Source organism: Uloborus diversus, chromosome 9, assembly GCF_026930045.1.
Source record: "Uloborus diversus isolate 005 chromosome 9, Udiv.v.3.1, whole genome shotgun sequence".
Classification (NCBI taxonomy): Eukaryota; Metazoa; Arthropoda; class Arachnida; order Araneae; family Uloboridae; genus Uloborus; species Uloborus diversus.
In genome coordinates this window covers 16,160,838-16,179,937 of record NC_072739.1, presented here as the reverse complement: position 1 = coordinate 16,179,937, position 19,100 = coordinate 16,160,838, and the positions used below count along the sequence as shown (strand labels likewise).

General features: G+C 33.8%; 1 protein-coding gene across 1 annotated transcript; it reads right to left on the bottom strand.

The window, feature by feature from the left end:
• Window positions 1-766: 766 nt before the first annotated feature.
• LOC129229772 (uncharacterized) lies at window positions 767-12,070 on the bottom strand. Its single transcript, XM_054864145.1, has 4 exons — window positions 11,930-12,070; window positions 8,330-8,518; window positions 6,432-6,506; window positions 767-775 (listed from the first exon to the last, which is right to left on the bottom strand). Exons 1-4 carry the CDS (start codon window positions 12,068-12,070, stop codon window positions 767-769), a joined length of 414 nt encoding a protein of 137 aa, XP_054720120.1.
• Between the last annotated feature and the right edge of the window lie 7,030 nt (window positions 12,071-19,100).

Sequence of the window (19,100 nt, the reverse complement as noted above, 5' to 3'; positions counted from 1 at the left end):
GATTGCTTCTTGCGTGCTTTATTTCTGATGGGGCTATATTTGACGATACCATAAATAAAGTCTTTTTCCGCGACAAATACTTGTGCTGCCATCTAGTAATAGAACAACAAGTTAAGTTCTAGCTTATTATAGTTAATTGCAAAATTAGCGGAAAAAATATTGACTGGAATTTTGTTAAAACTATTTTTCGAGTACGAAAGTGGTTAATTAAGGATGAAAACTTTTTATCCTTTCTGCAGCGAAGAGGGGATTAATTCTGTTAAAATCAATGAAATTTGCTAACTGCACAAGTTCGTTAGAGATTTTTATAAGTCATTACAAAAGTAATGTAAAAAATATGACATTTAATGCAGTTGTATAGATCATTTGAAGAGCCCTAAAAAGATGTAATAGATAAAATAAAGCTTGCGATCCAAGTTATTTTGTTTTCAGCGGAGACGGGAGGGGGGATTAACGAGATTGAAAAGAAATGTAAAATGAAAATAAAGGATTTTTTTTTTTTTTTTTTTTTTTTTGCCTTTTCACTTCTCTTTTACAATTAGAAATTTTTGAAACAAATCGTTAAATTGAAAACAATTATATTTTAGATTGTTCGTGGACTAAAATTAAAACAATGACACAGGTATGAAAATTATCAAACGTTGTAAAATGATCAAAAAAAAAAAAAAAAAGAAAGAAAGAAAAGAAAAGAAAAATCAATAGCACAGCAATAATTAATTTCATGATAATTCAAAATTTTCTCACTACAGTGATCCAAAAATTAATATTAATAACCCTATAAGGAAAATACGGCAAAAATTTAAATGAACAAATAAGTTTTACTAAAAAGCATAACTTTTAGTAATGAAAATATCATAGAAAATAAAAAGTTTGATATTTTTCCTGAAATCAAAACAGAAAATGGATGAATTAAATATAAAATAGCAAATTTGTTTAAACAAATTTGCTAAACAAATAAGTTTAACAAATAAGTTTTGCTAATAAGTATTACTTTTAGACATGTAAATATTATAACGAAGCAAAGTTTCAAAATTTTCTGCAAAGTAAAAATAATTAAGCAAAGTAAGAGAAAAAGCATAAATCTACTAAAACTCTCGGGCACGTGTTTCGGGGTTACAAGGAATGGCTTTTTCCTTGCAAAATAGATATGAGGCCATGAATTTAGACTCGTGGCCAAAAAGCGATCCCCCTCCCCCCTTCTTTTGTAAGTTTAGCTGAAGTTCCTTTTGCCTGATTCCCCCTCCCCGTTCCCTTTTCTGTGCATCATTCGAAAACCAAAAACACAATTTTCTTTTCGCATGTTTCAAGGGTTCCCTTTTCATTTAAATCATTTTCTTCAATCACCTTACATAATCATTGAAAAATTCCTGAAGAGATCATTCAATGCAAATATTTTTTCCCTTCGATGTATCCCAAACCCACCCCCTTTCCCTGAAGTTTATTGTTGAAAATCGTTGTTTTCTCTTCTATTTTTGTTTTTAAATGAATAATCACCTACAATGTTTTCATTTTCTTTGTAATATTAGTTTTATCTGCGCTATTTTTTCCCCCTTGTGATTTCGTGGCGCGCATTGCCCTTTGACCAATCAGCACAGTGCATTTCTGCTGAACTTCACTTTAGCGGGAATATTCCTCGTAACTCCGAAACACGTGTCCGAGAGCTTTAGTAGATTTTTTTTTATTTATTATTTTTTTTTTTTTTACTTTGCTTAATTGCTTTTCTTTTCTGAAAATTTTCAAACTTTGCTTCGTTATGATATTTGCATATCTGAAAGTAATGCTTTTTAGCAAAACTTATTTGTTTAATTTTATTTCAGGCATTTTTTCTTTTCAGTGTTTATTATTTCTCTTACTTATTTTCGATACTGTGGCACTCCTTAGTTCTTTTTGAGCTCACTAATATTTTAATGTAAAATAAATACTTAAAAGTACCAAGTTTTTTCCCCAAGTATAAAGTTGCAAAATCACGCTGACACGTGTTTTGGAGTCATAGGGAGCTGTTTTTTCAATGCAGAAAAGATGTTAGCTTGTTTATGTACAGACAATCGACTGGGGCGAAGTTTTTAAATCCTCAAGCTCACATCTGTTTTGAAAGGAAAAAGGAGTTCCTTGTAACCCCGAAACACGTGCCAACGAGCTTAGCAATGTTTTGTCATTTTGTATTTATTTATTCATTTGTTTTCGTTTTTGCTTCAAGGCTGATTTTCAAACTTTTTATTTTTCATGACACATTACTAAAAGTTATGTTTTTTAGCAAAATTTATTTGTTTAGTTACATTTCAGGTATTTTTCTTCTTTTCAATGCGTTATTGTTTTTATTATTTATTTTGATACTGAGACATTTTCATTCACTTTCAGCTCACTTATAGTTAAGTGGAAAATAAGGACTAAAGTGTACATGTAAAAATTTGTTTGTTTCTTTTTTTTTAAATTTTTTTTTTCAAGAATTAATTTGCAAAAACTCGCTGACACGCTTTTTGAACTCAAGGGGAATACTTTTTTTATTATTTCATTGCAGAAAAGATGTGAGCTGAGACAATCGACTGATGTAGAGTTTTAAAATCCGCAAGCTCACATGGGGTTCCTTGTAACCCCGAAATACATCCGTACAAGCTTTTGCAAATTTATATCTCTTTATATTTATTACTTTATTCATTTTCGCTTGCAGGAAAAGTGTCAAACTTTTTATTTTCATAATAAAAGCATAACATTACTAAAAGTTATGTTTTTTAGTAAAACTGATTTATTCATTTATATTTCCACCGTCTTTTCCTAAAAAAGGGGGGGGGGGATGTTACTAATGTCAATTTTTGAGTAGTGTAGTAAGAAATGTTTGAATCATCAAGAAATAAATTCTTATTGTGTTATGGATTTTTGTTGATCATTTACAACGTTTGATATTTTTCATAGCCGAGTCCTTATTTTTATTCTAGCTTATGAACAATCTAAAATATGATTATTTTCATTTAATGTATAAGATGTTTTCTTCGCGTACGATCTATTTCTATAATTGTTAAATATAAAAATTAATAAAAAGGCAAAAAAAAAGGGGGTTGGTGAAAATTTTGCATTCATTTTTATTTTCCATTTTTATCACTTTTCAATATCGTTAATCCCCCCCCCGCTGAACACAACACAATTTGGATCGAAAGCTTTATTTCATCTCTTACACCTCTTTCGGGTTCGAAAAATAATCTTTATAAATGTATTTTATGTCATATTTTTTAGTGATATTTGGATAACTTGTACAGATAGCAAATTGTATTTTAAACGAAATTCCTCCTTCCTTCTCTGAAAAAAAAAAGAAAAAGCTTTGTTCCTCAATTTTCGTGTTCAAAAAACAGTTACAGCAAAATTTCCGTCAATAATTTTTCGTTATTTTCGCAGTCAACTGAAACAATGCAAAAGTTAACTTGTTAACGTATCACTAGATGGCAGCACTCAACGTGCGGAAAAAGACTTTATTTATGGTATCGCTATATACGAATGCTTGGTGTCGAACTTTCGATTATCGAGAGATCTCTTTATAATCGAACGATATATTTTCTAACGAAAATTATTAAGGAATTATATCATATGAGCGGGTTAAAAGGGAGGGGGGACATGGCTTGTGTATTCCGCTGATGAAATCTTGAAATAACAGGTAGAGAAATGCTTTCCATATTGTTTTGCACTTCACAGTTATTTAGATTAAAAACAATTTAAAAAGTGGGGGATAATGATAATATGGATATGTGATTGGGCAACACAAACAGGTTTGAGCTTGAGGGTTGTTTACATTAATAATATATTGAAACTAAAAAGTGGGAACAGTTTAGCTAAAAATGGGGGGGGGGGGGGACACCTTCCTCCTACGTCCCTAACCCCTCAAGTGTGACCCTGAGAAATTGAACAAACCTTTTGAGTGGTTAACTTTGCGAGTGATTCATTCGCAGAGGTTATCGTGAGGAGGGAGACGTTGTGGCTCAAACCGGGTAATTAAAATTTTTGAGGAGTCTTTGCTCTTTTTTGGGACTATCGTACTAAAATTAGCTCGTATTAAGAACTTTTTTGAAAAGTTTCACGATTGATTAAAATATACACCTATGTAAAATCTATTTTCAGTTTCAATTGTGGATTGAACTGCGGCTTGAATAGTCCGAAAATTAAGGGTAGCGGATTGAAGATGTTTTGATAGAGTAAAGCATTTTTCTAAAACTTTCCTCAATACAAACAAATTGAATAATTCAAACGAAGTCATAAATGCTAAAGGGCATGAGCTTTTTCACCATTGAAATAACCGTTTTGCAATAATTCTTACAGTCGTGAAATCACTGCTTTGAAGTTATAGAGAAATGTTTTTATAATTTTAACTCTTGAAGACCCTGGCATTAGGAAATGTAGTGGCCTATAGCTCTTATAGATATTAAATTTTACGTAACAATTGGGATATCACTTAAATATGAGGAAATTATGCTTCACGACTAAATATATTTTAACAAAATTTAACAAATAGGAACACTTCTGCGATTCAATGGTGAACAAATTGATACAGTATTAGCTAAACCTTATTTTGGGGAGAAATTGTGATTGTAATTGTCCATTTTTAAGTATTTTTATAATGACCAGAATTTGATTGAATATTTCCTTTTTTTTTTTTTTTTTTCAAATGCATCTATCAATACGAAGAGAGAGAGAGAGAGTGGACTTAGCTTTCTGGCTTCTGGGAGTCATTAAAGTATTAGCAATATAAACTTAATGGAAAGATTGACATTGAGTCTAAAATAGGGGGTCCTGAAATTTTTTGAAATTGTAGTCTTAAAAACTCCATTTTAGATTATTTCGATTAAAGACATTTACTCAATTCCTGAATTAAGGATGTTTACTCAAATTGCATCATCTTTTATGAAGTGTTTTTTTTTTTTTTTAGATTGACATGAAACAAACACCAAATATAGAAAGATTTTACCAAATATTTAGGCTTTGGCCCAATATTCAGACGAATATTCATAATTCACGAAAATAAAGTCTTTGCTACATCCCTAATTACAACAAATTATCTCATTTTACCTAAGAAAAAATCTTGTCTTTAAAGTAATGAGTACTCAATATTATCCTGAATCTGAGAAAAACCCTACTGTTTGTTCGGACCAGTCGACATGAATATGTACTGGTTTGCAGACATCAGACTTAAAGTTTAATACTGAATATGTTTGTACCTAAAATTATTTACACTTCATGATTACATTTAACAAGTTATTTAAAACATCACTTTTAGCAAATTCTGTCAACATTAAATAACATACTAAATTGTAACTATAAATACAAGGATAATATGTATATAAAGTTGTACCCCACTGTAGCGAAGCCAATATATAACATTCCCCCGGCTGTATTAAATCTTTTAAATGGTCCCAATTAAAGGACTGTATTCCTAAAAGTGTAAAATTACTGTTGCAAATAAACAATTTTCTATTAATGAGGTTACTTTAATATACATTGCAATTATTTTTGAAATCAATCAAAACTTTATTCAATATATATTCTCACTTAAAAATTAATTGATTTATCTTGTTTACAACATAATTTTGAGATCACAATTTTGCTTTTAAATTTCCATACGAAATAAAACAATTTTATTTTCCTTGTTTCTATAGAAACTCGTTTTGTCTCCGCTCCTTTTCACCTCTATGAAGACGACAAATAAGCCACTAGTGAAATTATGAAACGCGTGCCTCAAAATCCCATCACTATTTTTCTATCTTCCTTGCTATTTGTTTAGATGGAATCGTCTTAACTTGACTAGTGGCCAAATTACACACAATCCATGGTCAAACAGTACCTGCATTATTTTGAACCGTCTTACACTCTTACTATGTTTCAGAATTTATTCTAAAGGCTGATATAATCCCATACAAGTTTCAGAATATTTTAAAGTACACAATACACATAAATCTGTTGTTGGATGCAGTATGATTTGTACCAAAGCTTATCAATTTTTTACACACTGAAATATTGGGAGACAAAAATTAGCATTAATGTAAATTTCCTGTAAGTGAGCCAAGAATTAATGACAAACTTTTGAAAACAATAATAAAAAATTTATTGGTAACATTATGACAATGTTCCCAACGCAAGAAGTATGTTGCGTTGGGTTTCCAACTGCTGTTGCATAATGTAGTTTTGTTGCTCGATAAGTTCAATATTTTTTTTCTTTAGCTCAACCTTTGTTTCTTCCAGGGCCAATCTTGCAGATTGATAGTCGATAGTTTTTGAGCTAAAATTGCCCTGGGAATCCAGCAATTGCTTGGCTGTTGGCGCAGGCACAACCAAGCCTCGCACTCTTTTGCGCTGTTGCTTGCCATTGCTGGACGAGGTGTTGCTCCGTTATGATGCAGCTCTCTTATGGGTGCACAAGGTGTTGTAACTGGGCTGGCATTAATATAGCTTACCTCTGACGGGTTAGCCTCATAGTTTATAATAGCCAAAACGTCCCCCAGTTGTGAATTTTCAGGGGCACTTGGAATCTGTAAATGAAAAAAAAAACAAACAGAAAAACAATTAGTAAAAAAACTAAATAAGTGAAGAAAAAAAATGCAGGAACAAACCATGCATAGATGCCCTTGCTTTTCGAAAAGTGAAATGAAGTTGATGCAAAGTTTCTTGCACAAAATGATGCATAAAGAAATTGATATTGTTTATTTGTAGCTTTGATACGATTTTACAGGGACATTTAAAATTCAAGCACTTATTTTTATCTCTATAAAGAAGGAAGTGAATTACATCAATAATTTTTCCTCAACAAGTTAAAGCTTAATAGGCTAAAAAAGTTCTGAAATGGCATTATTAATACAGATTTCAGATACATAAAGATTTCCTATTTCTAGATGGCATTTGAAATTACTGCTGGTCCACCGGTTTTATGAACCTTTAAACAGAACAAAGTTTAAGCTTAAGATATATAAATGTAGTAATTGTAAAGTAATTGTTATTGGCAAAAAGTTTTTGAAATAAACTAAGTTAACTACAAAATAATTTAATAATTAGTGTATACAGTCAACTCTAGATAAAGCGAATTCCCAAAGGACTGGATAAAACCTTCGAGTTATGGGACGTTTCCACAACATTCTCAAGAGTTTGGGACACCATGAAAAGTTTGGGATAAAGGAATATTCGAGTTATAGACTTCCGAGTTTTCGAGATTTGACTGTATATTACAAGTAGATAGGAAAATTATAATAAGTATCTTGCAACTTGAGTTGTGAAATCTTTGTTTTTTTGACAAGAACGTTATTCTTTGAAAAATTCCATAACAGTGGGTTGCTTGTTCAACGTCTTTCGGGAATATTCTTTGTGTTATTTAATTGAACTATCGACTGCACTAATTTTTTTTTTTTTTATAACGACAAAGGTAAAAGAAACTATAGAATAGTGGGAATGGGAACGTTTTGATGGAATAAAAATGTTTTTCTCGCTCGTTCGTAGGAGAAAACTATTACTTAATATATTTAAGTCAATAATTGTTCTTTCTTAATTTATTCTGAAAACATTGCAGCAGAAATGTATGTGAAGGTTATTAATACTTATAAGCTATATGATACACTAGCCTGGTGTTTACCTAGTTTAAGGATTATCCGCCAATTCCCTTATTCGCGGTTACTGTACCACCCTAGAGTTCACTGTATTAAAAGTCATACAATAATCAGTATTGTAATTTGCTAATCAAAACATATGGAAGAGTACACAATATCATAAATTGCATTGAAACTTTTGAGAAACAAAGAAAAGTAAAAGGATATTTATTTCAATGGCAAAACCAAACCTAATTTTACAATTCAAACATTGAAATTTGAGTTTTGTGTAAGCAAAAGGCAATTACTAGTGTTCTTTTGAAAACAATTTGTATGTTTTATTAACATTATTTTATCAAGTTAATTTACATCAAGCAATCTGCAAAATTTCAATAAAGCATTCCTTTTACTTGACAGTATGCGGAAAATCACTCAGACCTAGATACAATTTAAAACCGTCGGTAAACTCATAAATTTATCAGAAAATATCTGCAAAAACTGCTGTACATCGCTTGAGTTTTAAAATGTAACTGAAAGCATAAAGGTAGAGTTGAAAACAATAGAGTAGCACTATGTAAACAGCATATGTTTTTCGAACATATTAGCTCTGTTTTCAATATAATTTACTTGTAGCAACCAACCTTTTGCCACTGGCTAAAAAAATGTAAAATATGGAAATCTGTTTAAAAATTCTCCAAAATTTACTGCAAACTTTGAAAACTGTCTGCAAACACTGTTTGCGTTTTCGTCTATACTATCTAGAAAACATAATCACTTACCACTTCTGCTGCAGGCATGCTCTCCTGAACTGGCAGCCCGTTTATCGCATCCTTGCCAATTAAGGCTTGCACACGTAGCTCATGGTCTGTGGCCTCCTTAATGCTTCCCTGTCCACCACCAGTTTTCCCACGGCTCTTCTTCCGCAAAAGATGTTTTGCTTTCACCTCTGACTTGTGGTCAGACCAACACTAAAAAGAATGAAAATTGACAATACTTATATTCAATATGTATTTCAATGAATGTCGAAAACTAAATGTTTTGGCAAATAATGAATTACAAACTACATGTTGTGATTACAGATGTACAGAGTACTTGGTAACCACTCGGTACTCGGCCAATACCGAGTAGTTGTAAAAAATTGAATATTGTTCAAAGCCAGTGGTTGGAAAAACTACATTTCTTTTGTAGCGAACTACAAGTACATTGACACAAATGTAGTTAACTACAACTACTTTTTTCAAAATGTAGCAACTACAAACTACTTTTGAAATGTAGTCGCTTCTTTTTAAAAAATAAATGAATAAATAACATGCACATACCCACCATTTGAGGATTGAATGAAAAAATTTAAAAAATGTTCAGATTATATATTGGCTCATTTGAACATGGAATATTGCAATAAATTTTTTATTCTTTCTTTCCTTTACTGAAACGATTCGTCAATCCAAACATTTTTTACCATTTGCACGAATATTCCCTGCAAGAAAGGATTAAGAAGTGGAAGGATATTAACCTTCAAATTTTTAATCCTTTCCTGACAGTAAGTAGCACTTCATTCAAGAAGTGTAACTCGGCTACTTGAAATTGAGATAAATCCAGTCATAATTTGATTTAAATTTTACATAGACAATACATATACATGAAAGTGATTTAGATGATGAAAAGCATCTTTTAAACAAAAGAGAAACTTTAATTTTCATTATATGAGTTAATTTTTAAGGAACTTATATTTCGTAGGAATTAATTGCTTTTAAACTTCAAGCTAGGGTTCCGGACCTGGACACCATCTCATTGACTTTTAATATGTTAATATATCAATACTCGATCAGTGAAAAAGAAAAAAAAAAAGGAAAAATACCCCAAACGGTGCTACTAATTATCCGAAACATGAAACATAACTAAAAATACTTACTTTACTTCAATGTGCAATTTTAAACAACAGTGGTCTCTGGCTACAACGCAATTCGACTAATGCGAAGTGTCTATATAGCGAGTTTTACTCCAGAAACGCATGTTGCAGCTGACGCGAATTCCTCACCCGCAACACGAAAATTTTCAGAGCGGAAGCGCAGGGCTTATAGCACCTTGTTTCTTGGGTACTAAATATTAGTTTCGTGAATGGAATTTCCCTTTAGCATTACTGAAAGTCAAAATTTCCCGCACCGTACTTGTCGAAACATCAGATTGTTAACGTACAAATCGCCGCTCATTATTTTTTTTTTTCTTTCCAAACATGAAGTTGGTGAAATATAATTTCACATAAGCGAGCTGTTTATCTAAAGTTTGAAACGCACCCCTGCATCCCTCGCGTAAGTTGAGGTTCGACTGCATGTGCAAATGGCAATGATACCGAAAGCTTTTTGCTTAACGGGCAAAGTTTTCATGAAACGGAAAAAATTCGTTTCTTTCTTTCTAAGCCATGCTCCATTCAAGGCGAATATTGGGAAAATGTGAAAGTTTCTATTCCAAGCAAACTAATGGCGTCAAACAGATACAACGAATGGCGTCAAAATAATATGTCGGAGGTCAGTTCGTATTTTTCAGTCTTACGAATCTGATAGGTGCGAGTTTTACTTGCGATTGCACTAGTCAGATTCGTTTAAAAATGCGTTTTTTTTTTTTTTTTTGAAACTTTATTCAAAAGTAGTTTCCAGAAATCGCTACAAACTACTTTTTTTTGTAGCGAACTACTCGCTACTCTACTTTTTTTTAAAAGTAGTGCGCTACACTAGAAACTACTAAAAAATGTAGCTACTACAGTAGTGTCGCTACTAGTAGCGAGCTACTTCCAACCACTGTTCAAAGCAGATTTTACTACTAATAAAAACGTCCAACCATATAATATACTACAATCATTTACAATTCAAATTCAAATTTTGAGAATAATGAAGTTTGTTATGTTTTAATGGAATAAAGCTTATATTTTAATGCTCCAAAATTAATGAATTTTATTTATTTAAAAATGGGGCAAAAAAGGTAAGCACCAAAACTGTGAAAGTTTTATATTACTAAATGGATTTTTGCCATAGCAAAATTGAAGCATTAAAATACCTTTTCTTAAAAAATAAAACAATGGTAAAAGCACAAATGTGCAGGAGCACTGCAGACACATGTTTCTGCATTAGAAGGAATGCTTTTTTCAATTCACAAAATGTGAGCTTATGGATTTAAAGAGATTTGACAAAAGTAGGATTTTTTTTACATTCATTAGCTAACATCTTATGCACTGAAAAAGATGTTCCTTGTAATGCAGTAACACTTGTCTACAGTGCTCCAATTTTGTGCATTTAACGTTGTTTCATTTGTTTTTAAAAATTATTTACATTTGGCAGACTATAGAAGTATAGATATTAAATATATAATTTGTTTTTACTCCAACTTGATTTTTCCTACCTTTTATTTGTTTATTTTTGATTTGAAAAATAACTTATGTATAAAATTGACAGAAATAAAATCTTTTAAACAATGGATAATTAAATTTCAGCTGGAATTTTGTTCTGAATAACGTTTATTTGGGCATGGAGGTCTATACCACTATGAATTCAAAATTCATTAGAATAGTTCATCTCAGCACATTCAACTCGGTATGTCTCTATTTGTGATATACACAAGGTTTATCATGACGTTTTGTGACAGACAGTTAAATCAATTGTACATTTTTGTAGAAAAAAAAGCTTATAACCAATATTCAAATTCTAAATCTGAATTGACTTTCATTGGTAAATAGCAAATCGGCAATCACTAATCAACAATCATAAAATTCAAAATACATAATCCCATTAAGCATACAGTTCGATTAACTATCACTTGGCTGAACACTCGGTCAAAATAAGATTAATCTATAGATGTTTGACTGCATAAAATGAATGCTAAAAACGTTTTTAATGGATTTACAGTAGACTCTTACAGATGTGATCTGACAATTGGGAGTAATATTTTATCAAATAAAAATGAGCATAGCTGACATGATTATTTTGCGCTGCATAAATGATGCATTTAGTAGGTTTGAGTGCTCATGTTCAACAAAATTGACAATATTAGTAAATCAAGATTGAATTTGATTAAAATAATACAATGTATTTGCTTGATTTCGTGATTTTAATTTATTTGGAAAATTTGCTTGCCTATGTAACTTGTTCAAAATTAGTACGCAATATATCACTGTAACCTATTAAAATTATCATTCTTTAAAAGGAAGAGGGAACCAAGTTGTGTCATAAATCGCATGCAGGTTTTTCGATGTTATTCATTAGGTACACGGACTCGTGTGAACTTTTTACTGCCAAAATATAGTGTTGAATTTTGTACAATTACAAATCAATTATTGTTTAATCCACTATATGATACAGAATACAAAATGAAATACAATTTATTCTTACCTTCTGCCACATTTCTTTGGATTTGTATCCTCCACCATCAGCATTAAGTTTATCCGTGAGGATGTTCCAGAGCCGTTCTTTGTCATTGACCGTGAAGTTTTGCGTTCTGGCTCCTTTGTTTAACGAAGGATTCTCTTCCATGAATGAGACAATTGTTGAAAAATTTCTCATTGTTGCACGTTTCGCTTTTGCAGACTCCATGGTTAATAATTGCCACGCGGTTTCAACGTGTTACGAAAGAAATAAATAAAGTTGTATATTGCCAAATTGAGCAAAAGAAACTTTTTTAGAAATTCCTGATTGGTGCATTTGAAACCACGCCTACGAAGCAACGTCATACTTTCTTCCCGATCGGCTAGTCTTTCTCCCTGTGAGATGGCTTCTCACTCGGAGTTCGTAATACGCCAAACGACTTCGATCGGAATGAGAAAGGTGAGATATTGAGCTTCCCGAAGTCGAAGCCGAAGAGCTCGTAATAGGCCCCCTGGCCGAGATGTGATAGTTATCAGCTGCGATGAAATTGTGAAGCTGGGACTCGCTTTTAGATTTTACAAGTTTCAATTTTAACCTTTTATCAGTGTTTAGCAATTTAGAAAGTTTAAATAAAATGTTTTATTTTTACACTGTTATTTTATATTCGGAGTGCTACAAACTGGTGACTCGGACAGAAGCTAATTGAGAAATATGATATAAATTTGGAATTTTTCTTAAAGAGGTACGTATGCGGTTGAGATTCTTTTTTGTTCGATTCTCTGTGATTGGTCAACCTGTTTGGTACAATTAGAGGAAATGCAGGAGTTTAGCAAATGTTGTTTTAAGTTCTGATGCTGTTTGTTTTGTGTTGTTGTAGGATATTCCTCAGGCCCCAAAACCTTTTTCAATTGTATTTAGTTAAGATAGAGTTCGGTCGCACAAATTGGTTAACATGAGTGTTGAAGACAACAATAGTGTCGGCGTGACGACGCAAATATCACATTTAGCAGTGAAGATTCCACCAATATGGAAAACTGGAATTAAGTTGTGGTTTATTCAGGTCGAAAGTAATTTTGAACTCGCGAAAATCACGAATGACACAACTAAATATAACTACATTGTTGCGGCTATTGATCCAGAAACTTTAACAGTCGTATCAGATATTTTGTTCGCACCGCCGGCAGCAGATAAATACGGTGCATTAAAATCTCGGTTAATAGCGGAATATTCCGAGTCCGAGGGGGAACAGATTCGTCAATTGGTCTCAGGCCTGCAATTAGGAGATAACAAACCATCTTATTTGCTGCGAAAGATGCGAGAATTGGGGGATGCAAATGTTATTGATAATTTTATAAAAAACTTGTGGCTTCAAAAACTACCGTCGGAAATGCATGCTATTTTAGCAATTAGCTCAGAGACGTTGGACAAGTTGGCTGAAAGGGCAGATAGGATTGCAGAGGTGCGTGCTGCCTCATCGGACAGTGGTATTTTTGGTGTCGGGCAATCGACTGCAGCCACTTGTGTAGTACAGAGTGTCACCGCGGAGGAGGATTTTTGTAAGCTACGATATGAGGTCACGGCTTTGAGAAAACAGATGGTAAGACTGACTAATGGGGGGAAACGAGACCCTTCTGCTGAAGGAGTTCCTTACAGGCGGCGTGTTCGGTCACGGGAGAATTATAATAGCGATGAGAATTATTGTTTTTACCACGCGCGATTTGGAAATAGGGCACGAAAATGCCAACCCCCCTGTTCTTATGCTGGTTGCAGGCAGGGAAACTTGCAGTAGTGGCTGCCGATCGAAGTATTTCGACGTCAGCCGCTCAGTCGCCTCGTTTGCATGTCTATGATAGAAAGTACAATTATAGGTTTCTTATTGATTCTGGTAGCGATGTATCCTGCTTGCCCCCTCCAAATAATTGGAAAATCCGCAAACCTGATCCCCTCCAATTAGTAGCTGCTAATAATTCAAAAATTTACACTTACGGATCTAAAACAATTAACCTAGATTTGGGGCTGAAGAGAGTTTTCACTTGGAAATTTTTAATTGCTAACGTTCCTGTTCCTATTATAGGGGCCGATTTTTTGAGACATTTTGATCTTTTAATAGACCTCAAACGACGCAAACTCATTGATAATACCAGTCACTATACGCAAGCAGGTATAATTTACAAATCAGCTAACTATTTTTCAGTAAAACTTATTTCAAACGATTCAATGTATCACCGTATCCTAGCAGAATTTCCAGAACTCACGAAATTGGCCCCCGGGACAAAGTTGGTTAAACATGATACGGTACATTATATTGAAAGTACCGGTCCGCCAATACATAGCAAACCTAGGAGACTCAATCCAGAATTACATGAGGCAGTGAAAAAGGAGTTTCAGCTTATGGTTAATCAAGGCATCTGCCGGCCATCAAAATCTCCTTGGTCATCACCCCTTCATGTTGTTTCAAAGGCTTTAGGGGGTATTCGACCAGTTGGAGACTATAGGAGGTTAAATGCTCAAACTATACCAGATCGATATCCCATACTGCACATACAAGACTTTTCTAACTCACTTTACGGTAGTACTATTTTTTCGAAGCTTGATATAGTGCGAGCTTATTTTCATATACCTGTGCACCCTGAGCACATACAAAAAACTGCTATTTGCACTCCGTTCGGACTTTTCGAGTTTCCTTTTTTAAATTTTGGTTTGTGTGGAGCTGCTCAAACATTCCAGAGATTTATGAACAGTATTCTCGGTAACCTTGATTTTTGTTATGTTTATTTGGATGATATTTTGATATTTAGTAATAGTGAGGAAAAACACAAAACTCATGTAAGAGCGGTTTTGGAAAGACTAAACGATTATGGGCTAACTATAAATGTGTCAAAATGTATATTCGGGGTCGCAGGGATTTCTTTCTTAGGACACTTAATTACGAGTAGTGGCACAAGGCCCCTGCCGGATAAGGTCGAGCCTATTTTAAAGTACCCACAGCCAAGAAATGTTAAGGAACTGCAAAGATTTTTGGGATTCCTGAATGTTTTTCGTAGATTCTTGCCACAAATAGCCCGACATCAGGTGTATTTAACGGCGTATTTAAGAGGGGCCAAGAAAAACGATAAGACTAAGCTCGATTGGTCAGATAAAGCAAATGAACAGTTTCAACGTTGCAAAAAATTGATTGCAGATGCGGTTCTTTTGGCACACCCAAAGCCGGATGCAGAGTTGATATTACAAGTCGACGCATCGAATTTCGCAATTGGGGGATCATTATCGCAAATAGTAAACAAGCACTTAAAACCGCTTGCTTTTTTTCTCTAGGAAGCTGTCACCAGCAGAAAGAAAATCAAGCGCCTATGATAGGGAACTGTTGGCAGCTTATGCTAACATAAAACATTTTCGGCATATGGTCGAGGCGAGAAAGGTTTCCTTGTTTACTGATCATAAGCCGTTAACGTTTGCTTTCCAGCAAAGTTCGGATAAATGTAGCCCAAGACAGGCGAGGCAGTTAGATTTTATATCCCAGTTCACCACAGATATACGACATATAAGGGGACCTGATAATATTGTTGCAGATGCACTTTCTCGGATAGACGCTATAGTCATGCCGAACCCCATTAATTACACAGAACTCGCTCAAGCACAACAAAGAGATCCAGAGCTAAAACTGTTGATAGAAAAATCGGGAGTATTAAAATTAAAGGGAATTACCATACCAGAATGTGAAATACCTCTTTTTTGCGATATAGCAACCGGTACGCCTCGGCCGTTTGTACCCCAGCAGTTCCGCGAGATAGTTTTTTCCGCCTTGCACAATTTATCACATTTGGGTATCCGCAGTACATCAAAATTAATAAGATCAAGATTTGTACGGCCTTCTATTCGAAAAGATTGCGTTAAATGGGCTAGAATTTTGCATTCCTTGCCAGAGATCAAAGATAACCCAACATACAAAAGCACCAATAGGGAAATTTTCGGACCAGTCACAGAGATTTGAACATGTGCATCTCGACCTCGTAGGTCCTCTAGCCCCATCGCAGGGAAACTATTATTGTTTAACTATGATAGATAGGTGCACACGTTGGCCAGAGGCTGTGCCGATACCTGACATATCGGCATAGACGGTAGCAAGGTGTTTTTTTGTTAACTGGATTGCTCGTTTCGGATGCCCTGCTCGTATAACTACCGACAGGGTAGACAGTTTGAAAGTGCACTGTTTCACGCTCTCTCTTGCTTTCTGGGTGTTAAGAGAATTCGATCCTCTCCATACCACCCACAAGCAAATGGCTTAGTGGAAGAATTTCACAGACCGTTAAAGGCCTCTTTAAAGGCATATAACACTCAAGAGTGGGCAAATGCACTGCCCACAGTTCTTCTTGGATTCCGGGCTGCATTTAAGGAAGATTTGGGAGCAACAACAGCAGAGCTTGTATATGGGAGAACACTCCGCCTGCCAGGAGAGTTCTTCGTAAAGACGGGTATTGAAGGTACCCCAAAGGAGCTGGTGGAGGAACTCAAGACACATTTTGACAACATGCGACCTATCCCAACGAGTTGCCACGGACATAAGTCCTTATTTGTACATCCACACCTAAAAGACTGTTCTCACGCCTTTGTTCGCCACGACGGAGTAAGAAAACCCCTGCAGGCACCATACGATGGACCGTATAGAGTGATATCGAAAAAAGAGAAAACTTTTGATCTGGAAATTAAAGCAAGGAAACAGACGATATCTATCGACAGGCTGAAACAAGCTTTTTTGTCTACAGACTGTTTACCTGTGGTTAAGAATAGAGGCGAACAATCTGCGTCTAATGTTGTGACTACACGCTTTGGAAGGACAGTTCGGCAACCGTCTAGATACGGTATATTCGATGGAACTGTGGGGGGAGTGTGCAGCGACCAACCGCCGGACGCAGCGAGAAGAAGCCAAGTCCAGCGAACTGCTACCATTCGGCCGCCAGTTGGCGACGGGGAAAATAAGACAAACCCAAGTTTAAACACGGGTGAAAAACGATTTCCAAGAGTTGTGCCGAGATGTGATAGTTATCAGCTGCGATGAAATTGTGAAGCTGTGACTCGCTTTTAGATTTTACAAGTTTCAATTTTAACATTTTATCAGTGTTTAGCAATTTAAAAAGCTTAAATAAAATGTTTTATTTTTACACTGTTATTTTATATTCGGAGTGCTACACATCTGTAAGAAAATGTGTATCATTCCCTTTAAATGTACCTATCATTCTAAACGCTTCCATGCAGCAACAAAAACTTATACTGACAGTTCCTTGGGTTGTTGAATATCTAAGTATGATAGAACTTTATGCGAATGATCATGAAGAAATTCGTGAAACTCTCAAAGTTCTTGCTCTTATACACAAATCGAAAACTTTGATGCCGCAGCCTTTTAACTTTTGGTTTTTAAAGCTCCTAATTGGTTGGTTGTTTGATATTTTACGTTATGAAGAAACATATCAAACTGAGTCATTTACTATACAGAAAAGTGGTGAAGATAATAGAGTGAATTCTTTGAACAATGAAGATAATAGAGAGAATTTATTGAACAGTGGAGATAATAGAATGTATTCATTGAAGAGTGAAGATAATAGAGTGACTTCTTTGTGTAATGAATATATAAGAGTGGATTCTTTGAAGTTAATTGACAAACAAATTATTCATTTTTGCTGTTCATATTTAGTTGAATTTAGAGTTTTGATCTGTTCCTTCATGAATCGTGTAAAACATCGACAGCCCCCTGTAAAAAAAAAAATAACTCCCGTTTCGACTGCAAAGTTACCGACTGCTACTCTCAATAGCAAACAAAAAGTGCAAAAACAATTAGTAGAAACATTTTTTTTTTAATCCAGCCCTAAAAGAAACTGTTGAATTTGTTGCAGAAATTATCACTCTAAAATTTGTTCAGAAAATACAATCGGAAGTGAAAAGCCTAAAACTAGAATGCTTCAAAAATATTGTTCACAATGAAAAATACATTGCTGTTTCACTTTCTGATGCAAAATTGCATTCAAAAGTAATTGATGAATTAGTTGATTTTCATTTTTCTCGAGTGTTTGCAAAGCTAAATTTGTATAAATTATTTTCAAAGTGTTGTGAAGAAGATTAGTAGAACGATTCCTATTCTGCTTCCTGATGGCACTAAACCCCAAGTGCTGGAAATATGTTCTCAACTTACTTTTCAACGGACAATGAATATGTTCAGTGAATAGTGGGATGCAAAATTAAGATTTAGTACCATGAAATCTGATATTCACAACAAAGTTTATAATCACACTGAAAAATTTGAAAATGTAATTACATAGTTTGTGTTGTTTGCTGTTATTACTTTTGATTTGAGGGAGGCTTCCAGCCATTATGTGTCAAACTACGTAGGGAAATTTTTAAAAATCGCCAAATTTCTGATAATAAAAATAATGATAAAAGTGGCCAGTTGATAAACAGATTACTGTACTAAGTGCTGTCATTTAGTGTCATATCTGAATTGATGGTAAGATTTGGTTCAGAATACCAAATGACTTCCCTCTAATAGAACTGTAACATGTTTTTAGTTTTCTGTAAACTCCTGATTATCCCATTTCAACGAAATCAAACATTTCAAGGTCGTAGAAATCTAACTAGTTGAAGCCTGACTTTTTCATACATATCCTTCATAAATCTGAAACAAGTCAGCAGGCTCGTTTTGTTTAAAAAATAAAATATTAGTTTAAAAATCTGAAAGAATACACGCTTTTGTTGCAATGTGAACTAAAAAGTAAAAAATAATCTTTAGAAGTTAAATATGATAAAATAACTGACCAAATAATAACCTTTAATGTAAAAAACCTGTGGGGTGCGGTCTATTTATATTTTTGCAAAAGGCAACAAATGGAAGAAATTTAAGACGACTGATATGATCCCTCCCCCCCCCCTCCCACTCTTTTTTGGTTAATTGTTTGCTCAATCATTACCATAATTAGTATTCTACTTTTTTTTTCATATTGCTATAATAGTGTGTGTTCTTTTTTTTCTAATTAGTTTTTAAAACTATTATTTTTAGTTTTACTTGCTTTATGAAAAACTTGATTTTATCATAATTCAAGAATTTTTACATTCAAGAAATTTCCCAATAAATGACTAAAAGGCTCGGGCAACATTCAAAACGGGGATCTCTTGAACTGCAAAAAGAACCATTATACTCCTTAAGGTATAA

What these genes read in the sequence shown, in the direction of transcription:
- LOC129229772 (XM_054864145.1), bottom strand. Translation starts at nt 12,070, where the DNA reads ATGGAAGAGAATCCTTCGTTAAACAAAGGAGCCAGAACGCAAAACTTC. An exon ending in CCAAAGAAATGTGGCAGAAG is followed by an intron (nt 8,519 to 11,929) that starts GTAAGAATAAAT and finishes CATTCTTTTTAG; the next exon opens with TGTTGGTCTGACCACAAGTC. An exon ending in GCATGCCTGCAGCAGAAGTG is followed by an intron (nt 6,507 to 8,329) that starts GTAAGTGATTAT and finishes TTTCATTTACAG; the next exon opens with ATTCCAAGTGCCCCTGAAAA.